Source organism: Aegilops tauschii, chromosome 3, assembly GCF_002575655.3.
Source record: "Aegilops tauschii subsp. strangulata cultivar AL8/78 chromosome 3, Aet v6.0, whole genome shotgun sequence".
In the NCBI taxonomy this organism is placed as follows: Eukaryota; Viridiplantae; Streptophyta; class Magnoliopsida; order Poales; family Poaceae; genus Aegilops; species Aegilops tauschii.
In genome coordinates, this window is record NC_053037.3 from 433,635,928 (window position 1) to 433,649,047 (window position 13,120).

Below are 13,120 nucleotides of genomic sequence, written 5' to 3' on the forward strand. Positions count from 1 at the left end.
ATTTGGCGTACGCGCATGTCGGATTTAACATGACAAACATGTTTCGTACGGTTTCAAATATGTCTTTGGGTTTAAGGTTCCAAACAACCCGAATATATGAACTGACTATTGAAAGTCCAGTTAGGTGTGTTTTTTGGTGAACTGAGAGTAACTCAACGACAATTTAAGTCGTAAATTTGGCCTTGGTGGTCCTATTTTTTTGAATTTATTTTAGTCCTTCTGAGTTTCGACGATGTGCATTCGATGAGAGGAGATGTTCCCGTCAACTATGAAGGTGTTTGTGGCGACTTTGTCAATCTCAAGATGTTGTGCTGGCTCAGTCTCTCGAAGATCCTCGTAAGAGTAAGATGCATGTACGTTAATATGGATGAGTGTATGTGCTTATGTGTATGAACGTCTGTGTCTTAGTACTGTATTAAAAAAAAGTGATGTTCTTTGTGGAAAAATGTCCCGACTGTCTGTCGGAAGTGTGGGTCCGGTTGGAGATGCTCGGGTTTTGGGCAAATTCCCAAACGGACAAACCGAGACAAATGTGGACTAGGGCCGCCCTGGGAGATGCCGGTTTTTTTTTTTTTTTTTTTTTTTTTTTTTTTTTGAGGAAAGTGGAAACCACAGCCGCCGTCGGCCCCGTCCTCTCACGCTCGCGATGTTGGCACTGGCACGCGCCGCTCGCCAACCGGAGTCGAGCGAGCGTGTTGCGCGACTGAAGCCGGCGTGGCCGGCCGCAACCCAGCGGTTAGCGTCGCCGGATCCCTGGAGCTTGGGGCGTCCGGGCGAAGGGCAGCGTTTCAACCGGCGGGGCCCTTACTCTGCATTGCACGCGCCGTGAGTCTCTGCTGTTAATTCTTGCACAAATTTGTATAGTTTGCACAGATGGCGCAAAAGGTAGTTAACCCTAGCCGCCCGGCCCTATGCTGTTAGAGGATGCAGTCGATGACCATGCGCATGATTTCAGAAACGTGATTCGGATCTACAATGTTCAGAAAGAGAATCGTCTGTTGGCAATTTATGATAGGCATAATACCGCCGTTTGATCATACCTAGGCGATTACTACTGTTTCGCAGATTATTATGTTTTGTGTACTGCTGCTGCGGATCATGTTATTTATTTTTAAACGAAAAATAGAGGGATGCAGATTATGGTAACTGTGAAAGCAGCTAGTGAGCAGGGCATTTGTCACACTCACTTGACAGCCTTTTCATTGCAGGCACATACTATCCCGAATGTCACTAAACGAGCTTCTTGGAGCCTGTTTTTCTTTCTTAAATCGGAAACCACATTTTTAATGTTTTGAAAAGGAAATCCGAGTTTTCGTCCCACCAGTACATATACACTACATACCTGTAGACTTTTATAAATAAATATGTTTATTTGAGGGCTACATGAAAAGGACAAATATGTGGATCTATATAGATGTACTGTCACTGTTATAGATCCACACGTTTGTTTTGTTTTTGTGCTGCCCACAAATGAACATATTTTGAACAAAATTGTGCGTATACGGTATATCTATATCACATCTAGATGTATGTGTGTGTTTTATTTCTGAAGCTTTGAAATTTCACTTCTAAAAAAAACTGAAAACAATTTTGGGCAGGCAGCTAAAATGCCTCTCTCTAATACACCATCTCTCGTGCTAACACATCTGAAGTTATTAGAGGACTGCAAAAACTTTTGGAAGAAGCACGGCACAATACCTAGTTGGGTTGCTAAAAGAGAAAGCTAGATGATATGGATAATCTACTAATCGTAAACGAATTGCTCTTCTGCTGCATTAATTGATCAGCTTTGGATGAGTATATCAAACACACCTATACTTGGCTGCTTCACTGAAGAATCATATCTCAAGAGGAACATGAGGTACTAGTAATGTGTAACTACTGCAGAAGATAGAATTCTCTGCCATTTGTTATGCATAATTTACATGAGTTTCGGAATAAAGCTTGTACTTTTCTTGATGCTATATCAGTATCTGTCTAAATATTGTTGTGCAATCCAGTTTGCCTGAATATAAAAACCTTCTAATATCTCATAATTACAATTTACAGCAAGCAATTCTACTGACTGCTAACATACTCAAAGGAGCTTCTTTATGGTACATTGGGCCTTAAAGATTAAACATAAGGGCACCTTTCATCTAAAATGTACACCTAGTTTGGAACCGGTAGAGGGAGCAGCGAGGCAGTGGAGGCTCTGCTGATCATAGGAAGCGAAGCATGGCACACGGAAAAGAACCAAGCTGTCACTGTCATGGCGACACACACACACACACACACACAAAAGGGAAAAAAACTCTAAGATATCATCATCTTCAAGTCTTGTCAGCTCGTGGTAGGAAAACTATTTGCAGGACAGTCTTAGGGCTGCCCAAACTGTTGAATGGTCTGGATAGATGGAATATGTCTGACCCTTATAAAATCATCACCACCATCCCCCAATTTACCAAGAAAGGAGCTTGGCATGCCCACCAATCTCAACCTCTGCAATGTAGCAAGTGACTGGAACCCAGCAGGAATAGCTGCCAGCTTTGCACATGACATGATCCACACTTCTTGAACACATGGCATTGCTCCATCAACAACATCCCACCGCTCCAGTTCCTCAAGTTCAGTTATGATGAAGATTTTCAGCTTTAAAAAACCGGAACGGCAGCATCTCATTACTTTCCCCTTGTATGCATTGTTCAGCTGGAGGAACATCAGATTCGGCAATCGAACAAGAACTGAAAGCGGGTCATCTTCCAGCTGTGAGAAGCTCAAGCGCAGCTTTGTAAGGTTGTCTAGTTGAGCAAACCAATTTGGCAATGTCTGCAAAGATCCAGCTAGATTCAGCTTCTGTAGACATGAAGAAGGTTCCAACATTGCAAGGTCAAGTGGCCTGGTGCCATCGCTAGGGAAGATGGATAGGTATGATAGTTCCTTCATATTGTTCACAGAAGAGCATAGCTCTTTGGCATCTTCATTTTTTAAATCCTCTATCGAAAGCTTCTTCAGCTGGGTAAGGCTTGCAATCTCACGAACCACGGCTGTGCTTGCTTGCAACCCAGTTAATATCTGGAGTTTGTCAAGCTGATTAAATCCTATCGGGATCTGGATGCATTGGTCATCTTGTTTCATCTCTAGATGCCGTAGATTTCTTAAACATTTGATTTGAAACGTGATTCGCTTTATCTGAGTCTTCCTGATATCAAGAGTTTGCAAGTGATAGAGCTTGTTCATTGTTCTTGGGAGCTTCTTCAACTTCGTTCCCCTTAGTCCAAGGTACCTCAAGTGAACTAAGCCTCCGATCTCTTTTGGAAGTTCTAGCATGTTACCATCTTCAAAATCCAGAATTCTTACCAGACCAAAGCTCCTTGAAATAACATTGCATTTAATTGCAGTTGGTGCACTGTTGTTGAACATGAAAACAGACCGCAATCTTTTCTTGCGTTCATTGCTGAATGATACATGAGGCATTTGCAGGGATACGCGCCGATCACTAACACTTGGGCCTTTATCAGCGCAGATGATGGAAAATTTCTCATTTTCAGACAGCCAAATGGCAAGATCGTGAAGAAGATCATGAACTCTGCATGCTTTTACTCTCCCACTGATGCTTGCCGTTGCCACTTCTACCATGCTTTTGTTGATCAGCTCCGCGAGGTACTTCTCTGCAGTAATTTCAAGTGTCTCATCAGCCTTTTCTTTCACAAACCCTTCGGCAATCCATAACCGAACTAATTTCTTTCGGGAGATCTGTGACTTATATGGGATTACAGAGAGCAGCATAAAACATGGCTTCAAAGGGTGTGGGAGGTCCCTATAACTTGATAGCAGTGTCTGCTGAATTCCCATTTGACCATTGCTTAGATCCTTCTGAATGCTTGCCAGGACACTTTTCCACTCAGTATCTGTTTGTTCTTTCCCGGACATCATACTCCCTGCAGCAACAATAGCAAGAGGCAAACCAACACATTTCTTCACAATGTCCTCAGCAGTTTCCTTTACAGCGTCCGGACATATTCCATCCTGCAAGAATGCCTTTTTGCAAAACAAATTCCAGGAATCTTCAAATGGCAATGGCTGAAGCTGCTGTACAGTGCTCTTTGCGCCTTCAACTGAGCCAGCCACAGCGGCATTACGAGTTGTCACAAGCACTCGGCTTCCGCTGCAATTTCTGGGCAGTACTAGCTTGATGATATCCCACAACCCTCTGTCCCAGACATCATCAAACACAAGCAGAAACTTTTTACAGCCAAGGCCACTCAAGAGCAATTCTTGGAGCCGCTTCTCGCAGAGGGAGCTCGCCTCTGCAGAGGGGATCCTCATCAGCCCCTTGACCATCTCACAGAGGATAGAGCGCAGCTCCATCGTTTTCGACACATAGATCCACGCACAGCATTCGAAATGCTTCTTCACGTCTGGGTTGGTGTACGCCTTCTTGGCAAGTGTGGTCTTCCCAACACCTCCCATGCCAACCAAGGATATGACACTTAGCTCCGACTCCAAACCTCCATCCAAGATATGCCGAAGCAACACATCCAGATATTTATCCAGGCCTACAACATCTATGTCATGAACCATTGGAGATGAGGCTAAAAGACCATGGATCCACTTATCACTTGATTCTCTAGGTCTTTCAACTGCATACTCCAGTCGGCGACGGGAGATGTCACTCAGCTGAGCCCGGATGCGCCTGATCCGAGCCCCGACGTCATGCCTCGATCTCAGCTTACCAAGAACACAGCAGCCTTGTACTTGGCTGGCGTCGAAGATGTCGATGGCGTCCTCCGAGTCGGACATGATGTCCCTCATCTGGTCAATCCATGCTTCTCTGGCGACGCCGCCCTCAATGCTGCAAACCTCCATCTCGTGAAGGAAGAGCTGCATGCTGTGGAGCTCATCACGGAGCCATCCGACATCACGACTTACGGACCAGAGGCGCCGGCCATGGTCGGTTGCTCTGCTGCTAAGCAGGGAGCCTAAGACATGGATCAAAGAAGCAAGCACGGGTTCGGCCATGGAAATGCTGGTCTTCCTTTCTGTTGTTGGAGAAGGAAGGGGGAAGCTCGGTAGTCGCTACCAATTTTCTGGTAGGAAGTCGAGGTCAATGGGCAGTGCTGTACCACTGATTAGAAGATACTTTCAACCACTTGATGCCCAACTGAGATCCTTGGGCCCACTGGCAGTTCCTCTGCAATCTGGGTCAACTATTCCTGATCAACCGTGCATAATTTCCCAGAAGCTAGATGCATAAAACGATGCTTGACCAACTGGACAAATCTTAAGCCAACAAATGAGCAGCCCGCGACCCGGAGCTTGATAGGATCCATATGTTCCCCTATTCGTAAAGAAAGTAAAAAAGCAAAACACAGTAAACAGTTTCACATCCTTGCTACATGAAGTCACATTTCAGTTCAGTTAAGACCTACTAGGTGGCAGAACGGTGCTGCTTTTTTTCTGGGGAAACATATGTGCTTACTGACTTTAACGATGCTCTTTTGCAGGATATTTTCTTGGATGTTTCAACTATGAAGCACTGGAGAAGCTTATGGGCCTTAGTGATCTGGCTGCAAGGCACTCACTAATGCACAAGGGATTTCGCTCACTCGGCCTGTCAGCGGCTGAAAGCTTGTTTCCACATTGAGCCTTGGGTTGTGCTTTGTGATCTTTGTCAGGGCCTCGAAGTTGGTGCTAATGGACGGATCACGGATGATAACTCATATACCAACTTCACTCCAATAAATTTTCAAGTAGCTCGAATACTCCATACCGAGCAGCTCTCCTAGCGTAATTCTCACCTCTTGCGATTTTTTATGTGTAGGTGTATCATGTCCGAGGTTGCATCAGGATTCAGGACCAGACACTGAAGACATCTAACAAGATTGTCCTCGTCCTTCTGCTCACCAGTCACGCTGCTGCCATCCGTTCGAGTTCAGACCATTCTCTGTCAGCTCCAACACTTGGAGTTAAGATCTTAGGCTCTTAGTCATCAATCACAGCAACCAACCATCCTAGTGCAGCATCGAACATCTAGCATAACAACGCCATTACGTACGTACATAGTGGGGATCACACCACGAGGGGGAGCACCCCCTTTCGCCCCTTTCCTTTCTGTTCGCTTACGACGGAACCGCATTACGTCTGGATGCATTGCAGCATTGTACGCATCGAGTTAACGTCTTGTTCTTGGCTCATCAGATTTGGAAGGCCCCCATCGATCTCATCCGTGCCCCTCCTGTGGCTCCTGGAGATGCCAAACAGCCAACCGTGTAAGTGGAATGCGCGGCTGGCCGGCAAGCATGCAATGCAATGCAACGCACGTAGCGTACGTGCGTCAAAGACTGGTGAAAAGATGAGACCCGCCCCCGTCCGCACGGTGCGATTCTGTTCTTCTGAATGGCACACCGGCGGCCGGAGGACCACCGGCGCGCCGAGGTGGAGGAGGATGAACCTGGCCGCGTTCGTGCGTGTGCTGAGCCACAGTTTGCTGCCAAAGTCGTCCTTGTCGGGCACCACATTGCGTGGCTTTTGACATTTATGTGTCACCCTCCCATTATTCCCCTCCAATGGTGGACACGCAGCATAGGCTCGGGAGCGGGCCATGCCATGTTTCCCTTGGAGCCGGGCGTGTCTCCGTGTGCCACTTGCGACAGTAGCCCGGCGGACATCTGTCTCCGCGGCCCACGGATTTTGTAATGTCACTAGCTGATTGATTGACCAACAGACCAAGTGATACGTTGCATCAACACGTCGGTCGGTGAGCTGCGAAATGCTGTACACAAAGGATCATTATCTCGGGAAGTTCTGTACTTCTCTACTTCTGCAAGAGTTATGTAGTACAGCTTTGCTTACTTGCTAAGACAGGTAGTACAGTTTAGTCTGGTGCATGCACAATATGCAGGCATTATTACATCGTCGTGTTAATTACGTCATCTGTACAAAGCAAACGAATATAGCTACGCCATATGCATTCTGCCACTTGTTCGCTTTATTCCCATTTTCCAACTTGTGGCTGCGTGGTAGCTCTGCTTGTTGGAGCATACAGAGAAGATATACCCTGTTTCTGTTTTTTTTTTTTTTTTTTTTGCGGGGGAATACCCTGTTTCTGTTTGAAACACATTTAACAGGGGTCTAAGATGCTGCCAATCCATGGTCAGCATGACTCACCGTAGGATGAAGAAGTACGAAGTGAGAAACTGGAGATCGAAAATTGTTTTTTTTACCAGCACAGCACACCACAGAGATGTTACATAACCAACCAATTGGGAGTTAAGTTGATAATGCGCGCCACATACATGACACCAACGTGAGTAGAGTACATCTATACATCTCCACGCTACCTAATCCTGCTCTGTGATGCCCAATTACATACGTACATACATACGCCTAGCTACCTACATAAGCTCTCTCTACATGTCATGACAGGCAATCAGTCTTCTCAAAAATCGGACAGGAGCGCCGGCGGCGGGAAGATGCCCTGCCCGGTGGCCAGCATGGCCCTCGGGTCGAACTGGGCCTTGAGGCCCGCGAACCGCGCCCACCTCTCCTCCCCGAAATGGGCCTCCCACTCGGGCTGCGACTTGTGGTTGGGCAGGTACTGCCTGGCCCCGATCCCGGCCTCGGCGCAGAAGTCGAGGATCTCCCGGTTCTGCCGCGCCAGCGCCTCGAGGCTCTGCGGCGCGCCCGGCAGCGCCGACCGCAGGAACGCCACCAGGTAGAACACCTCCTCGTCCGGCGTCACCACCGAGCTCCTCGGGTCCCATCTGCACCACCAATACAGAGATCAGAATTTTTTACACGCAGTTGGCAGATCATCAAATCGGCTCCATCGAAAGGTTGGAGCAGACTAGGAAAAGCAACAGCTTCAGTTAAAGAGCTCCTGTAGCTGCTGCTGATTCTGGTGCGTCCTTTTGCGTTAAGCATAGGAAAGCGACAACGCATCCGGCCACTAGCCACAAAGGCGGCAGAGGAAACCAAATTCTGACTGTGCCGCGGAAAGACGCGGCGACTCCGGCTTAAAATAACCGGTCGGCGCGGGCCGGAAGCGGTGTCCGGTTAACCGCGAGCACGGCGTGTCACGGCGCCACTTGGGAGAGTTTATTAAGTTCAGAACAGAGCCTGTCACCCCAGTGCGCGATATGTCCGCGGCCATTCACCGGTCACCGGATCCCGGGCGAGGGTGACGGCAATCCGGGAAACTAATCAGGCGGCAGCGACATGCCAATATACTACTGGCGCTGTGTGCGTGGCACCAATCATGGTGGCGCTCAATGAGTGGCCACCACCTGCGCAGTCTTGTGTCGCATCGCGTCGCATGTGAGGCCGATGATCGATCGGCTTCCAAGGGCGGCGCCCGCCCGCCCGCCCCTGAGACGGGATCGTGCGCGTGCGCGTGTCTCTGGCTGGCATGTGCGGTTTGGCGGGCGGGCCGGCGGGCGGGAGGTGGATCATGCAGGCGCGCGAGCGTGGGCGGTGATGAGCCGCCCTGCATCTGCCGGGGCGGTGATGGGCGCCGGTCGTGCGCCCGACTGGTCAACTGGAGCGCCCAGAAACAGCTAGACAGGACAGACGATGCATGTAGGAGTAGCTAGGTTGACTTGGGCAGCAAAGTGAAGGGTAGGTTGGCTTGCGAGCTTACTTGTGCTTGTTCATGGGGTAGATGAGGATGGGCCCGCCGGAGGTGCGGCTGCCGAGGATGCCGCGGAAGACGCCGCGGTCGAAGTCGGCGATGCGCGACGCCGGCACGAACAGGTTCAGCCACGGGTGCGGCACCTCCCACATGCCCTTGCCGCGCAGCTTCAGCTCCGCCGTGTGCACCCGGTCCAGGAAGTCCACGTACGCCAGGTCCGTCGTGAACACCGTGCCCGGGAGGAAGTTCAGGTCGCCCAGCAGCGCGTCAACCTCCTGCAAAACATAATTACCAGCACCATTTAGACTCCGGCGATTTTATCTTTTTTTTAATGAAGCACAGACTTGGCAATTCAATTAGTGCACTACATCTAATACACATACATAGTTAAAGCAAGCAAAGTGGTCGATAAAATTAGTGCGTGCTCGATCGCTAACGGAATTGAGATCTAGTGATACGGATGGGAAGATCTACAGATCGAGTGTGCTCTGCATGTGGGTGCCATCATATAGTACTAATCAACAGGGATATACTAGTGCCACCTACTCTGAAATGCGAATTAACATATCCCAATGATTGGCTAGCCAGGGCCCCGATCAGCAGCATGCAGTACATAACTAAGCCAGGAATTAATTAAGAAATACCGTCATAAACAAATGGGACGGCCAGGAGAGAATGCGGTGCTGTACTACGGTAATTGAGGTCGAGAGAGGCGGCGCCGACGGAGGGAGGGACGGACCTGATCAACGGTGGCGGCGGTTGAGTCGTCGTAGTTCTTGGTGACCTCCAGGCAGTAGAGCACGCCGGTGTGGTGCTTGAGCGAGCTGAGCTTCACTGGGTTCTGCGGCGAGAAGAAGGAGGACCTCCAGTTGTTGATGAGGCCCTCGGCGGCGACCACGAAGCCCTCCACGTAGTCGAACCGGCGGCCGCCGCCGTGCTGCGACTGGGAGATGAGCCGCTCTTGGTCCGCCGTGAACTCGGTGAAGTTGGAGTAGAGCGCCCGGATCCAGCGAACCTGCACGCGAGACCGTGCGCATTATTAGAAAATGAATTAGCCCGGCTGGCGCGCGCGCCGACGAGGCTGCGTAATCAGCTTAGATCACCCGTGGCTTCGTTTATTAGCGTCGATTAGTCAGCTGATTTAGCTTCAGAGAAGAATAGAATCTTGTGAGAGATCGCGTGAGCTAAACAAAACATGTAGAAGACCCACCAAATTGGTCAGCAAGGCAAGTTGGTCGATTGATCGACCGATCGATGCCAACCAACCTGGGCGGCTGGACCACACCTGATCGACCAGACGCACAAGCTAATATTTAAATTTTAATTTGGAGGAAGACTTTTTCCATGGGGTGGACTTTTTCAAAACGCTACTAATAACGAACGAAAAGACTGCTGCCAGTGCAAAAAACTGCTTGTTGACGCGGACGGCAATCAGCATACGTGTCATCAGCTGAAAGCAGTCAGCATACGTGTCGCACAGACTGTGTTCGAGCCCCGTGAAACGGATCGGCCGGCTATAATTAGAAACACGTTCGGTTGGGCCTATCCTTATCGGTATCTTTATCGGTTTTGTTAACGTACGTGCGGTAATTCCGTCTCCACCTAACAATGGAAATGGATGTCGCCCGCCCGCGCCGAGAGCGGCGCGCCCGCCACTTGCACGGCTGGCGTCGAGCCGCTCCCCCGTCGGGCTGCGACATATCGCCTCGTCACGCGGGAGCGAGGTCCGAAGGGATGGAGATAAGGCGCACGAGATATTCCTTCCTTCGTCTTCAGAGTTCAGACCAGGTGGGTTAACGAACGAACGAACGGATTAAACAAAGAAAGAATGGCGAGGAGGAGAGCGACAGGCATAAAGAAAGAAAGAGAGAAAGGATTGATGGGTGCGTATGGGGAGGTGAGAACGCCGGCATGGGTGCTGGTGCTACCTTGCGGGGAGCAGGCTCGAGGGCGATGCGAGCGCGCGTGATGATCCCGAGCTGCCCCAGCCCGCCCAGCGCGCCGAAGAAGAGCTCCGGGTTCTTCGCCTCCGAGCAGGTCACCGCCTCGCCCTTCCCTGCAAGCAGATCAGTAGTCACGCATGTACGCATGAGAAGAGAACGCCGGCGAGGTCGGAGGGGGTGGCTGATTGTGATGAGCTCATGTATGTTTGTACGTACCGGTTACGACGTCGAGCTCGTAGACATTGCTGATCTGGGGCCCGTGGTGGAACGCCTGGCCGCTGATGCCGGCGTTGGAGAGGGTGCCGCCCACGGACAGGTAGAGGTAGTCCGTCCAGGACCGCGGCGCCAGCCCGCCGTGCGAGAGCGTCCAGTTGAGCACGTCGATCCACAGTTCGCCGCCCCACACGTCCACGTAGTGCCCGCCCAGCTCCGGCGAGTACACCGGCAATGCGCGCGACGGCGCCTTGCCCCCGCGGCTCATGTCCACCACCACCCCGCCGGCCACCTGCGCCTGCCCGCTGATGGAATGCCCGTGGCCGCGCGCCGACACGCGGATGTCGCGGGCAGACCCGTACGCCGCCCGGACCAGCGCCGCGACGTCGCCGGCCCCGCTCGGGTGGTACACCGCCAACGGCTCGCCCCGGGTGAACCCGCCGAAGTCGCGGGACGCCTCCAGGACGTCGGCCGGGTCGGTGCTGAGGCGGCCGCCGCCCACGTCGCCGCCCAGCTGCAGCAGCTCCGCGGGCTCCAGCGGCAGGCCCACGGTCGAGATGAGGCAGTATATCTGGAACACTATGAAGACCAAGCACCGCGCCATTGCCACTCTCTGTCTACCTCTCTCACTCTTGCGTGGATGCGATCCTTACGATCGAGCAGCCGCCGCCGCTATGTGATGTGCTTGCAGGGGAGGATGGATGAGGCGGGAGGAAGAAGGAAGGAGAGAGCGAGGGGTGTGTGAGGCGATGTGGTGTGAGAACGGGGCGGTATTTATAGTGAGATGGGAGAGGTGGAGGTGGGAATTTGGGGCTTGGACAAAAGTGAGAAACGGAGGAGACCGAGGAGGATAGGAGAGAGACTCTCCAACATGCCTGCCGCCCGCGGGAACCGAGCACGACCGCTGGGGCCGCCCAAGAATAAACAAATCCGGAGGCGCGTCACGACTCATGCACTCGCGGTCGCGGGCCGGCGGCCTCTTAATTCCCCTGTCAGAATTAGTGGATCGCGTGGCCGCCCAAAGATCGCCCGGATTTCACTTCAGCCAGTACGCATATGCAGCACAGACTCAACTCTCGTACGTACTACTAACTACCCAACTAAATGAATGTGGAGATCGAACAGGTAAGCCATCCTCCTCCCTGCTCCGCGCTTTGTCGATCCAAATTCTACTAGGAGGAAAAGTGACCCAGATTTCATCCTGCGTGCCATGTGCGGCGAGCTTTGGAGCGGAATTCTTAAAGCTAGCAGCGCATAGCTGGAAGAAGAAGAGCCAATCTGTAGAAGCTTTGAGGGGAGATGGAGGATCAACACCGAGCCAAAAGAAAGACGATCCCCTGCCGTATCTTGACCGGCTTTTGAGGGTGCACTCTCAATCCCATCGCGGCTCGACGCATATGCATGCAGATGGTGAGAATTTACCTACACTGCAGCAGCACCGTTCCAAATTTCCAATCAACACTACTACTACGACACCCCGCCTAAAGTACGCCACACCACACCACACCAGCTTTCTGATCCGGCATTTACCAAAGTACGTGCTGCCCAAATCTTCAGATATTAAAATGCGTCTGAAAAGCGCACCGCTAGTACTGTAGCCAACAGATGTCCTCGAGATACCGGTGCCAGTGTTATTGGCTGTAGTAAAATCAAAGGCGTATATGCTCACCACGGGTACGGGTACTGTTCTTCCACGCTGGTTCACCTTTGGCTCGGCCGCGTAGGCTGTGCCTAGCCAGCTAGGCAAGTGCCCTACGGCCAAAGAAAATAAGAACGGTTAAAGCGTCGACGCGCGCTCCCACGTGACTGATTGCGCAGGATCGCACGAAGATACGCTGATTTCCTTTTGCTTTCTGCTCGTATCGTATCGGCCGCGAAATTCAGCAGCCATGGGTTTCAAGGAGACCGAGGACGTGGTTTTGGTTGCTTTGGGACGATGTGCATGTGAGGGAGCAAAACGCCGTGGCACTCTAGTCCCTACCTCCTATTCCTGCTAGCTCGTGGAATGTCGACGATCCACGAGAACGGTGGTAAAGCGCTCGAGGAGGCGAGGACTCTATGTTCATAAGATGGAAATGGGAATTAAAAAAATTCATTCTTGCAAACCAAATGGCTCAAAAAAAAATGGCTCAAGAGAAAAATATCCTGTAGGATAATATCTTGTAGATTCCTACAAAATACTTGTAAACCAAATAAGGCCTGAACGCATGGGTTGTCATTGTTGGTAAAGACCTCTTTGTTATTTTCATATTTTGTTTTGTTTGGTTGGATCATTAGAAAAACAAAGAATTCCCAAAAGGTTTGAGTGGATGCTAAAAATTCCTTCTGATATCTCCAACCTGAAATTCCTCCT

General features: G+C 50.8%; 2 protein-coding genes and 1 long non-coding RNA gene across 3 annotated transcripts; 1 reads left to right on the top strand and 2 right to left on the bottom strand.

Moving 5' to 3' along the window:
• The first annotated feature begins 604 nt into the window (after positions 1-604).
• Positions 605-6,989, top strand: LOC141042448 (uncharacterized). The gene is made up of 4 exons (XR_012205242.1): positions 605-825; positions 5,487-5,732; positions 5,804-6,033; positions 6,181-6,989. It is a non-coding gene; the product is annotated as an uncharacterized lncRNA (long non-coding RNA).
• LOC109757481 (disease resistance protein RPM1-like) lies at positions 1,889-5,133 on the bottom strand. The gene has a single exon (XM_020316302.4). The coding sequence runs from the start codon at positions 4,999-5,001 to the stop codon at positions 2,359-2,361; it is 2,643 nt and encodes an 880-aa protein (XP_020171891.1). The 5' UTR covers positions 5,002-5,133; the 3' UTR covers positions 1,889-2,358.
• A 190-nt stretch (positions 6,990-7,179) lies between the features above and the next one.
• Positions 7,180-11,515, bottom strand: LOC109757480 (cytokinin dehydrogenase 5). The gene is made up of 5 exons (XM_020316300.4): positions 10,771-11,515; positions 10,540-10,667; positions 9,351-9,626; positions 8,621-8,886; positions 7,180-7,745 (listed from the first exon to the last, which is right to left on the bottom strand). The coding sequence occupies exons 1-5, from the start codon at positions 11,369-11,371 to the stop codon at positions 7,421-7,423; spliced, it is 1,596 nt and encodes a 531-aa protein (XP_020171889.1). The 5' UTR covers positions 11,372-11,515; the 3' UTR covers positions 7,180-7,420.
• Between the last annotated feature and the right edge of the window lie 1,605 nt (positions 11,516-13,120).

Coding starts and splice junctions, on each gene's coding strand:
- LOC109757480 (XM_020316300.4), bottom strand. CDS start 11,371: ATGGCGCGGTGCTTGGTCTTCATAGTGTTCCAGATATACTGCCTCATC. Junction 8,887..9,350: donor CCGCCGCCACCGTTGATCAG/GTCCGTCCCTCC, acceptor TATGTTTTGCAG/GAGGTTGACGCGCTGCTGGG. Junction 7,746..8,620: donor TACCCCATGAACAAGCACAA/GTAAGCTCGCAA, acceptor TTGGTGGTGCAG/ATGGGACCCGAGGAGCTCGG.
- LOC109757481 (XM_020316302.4), bottom strand. CDS start 5,001: ATGGCCGAACCCGTGCTTGCTTCTTTGATCCATGTCTTAGGCTCCCTG.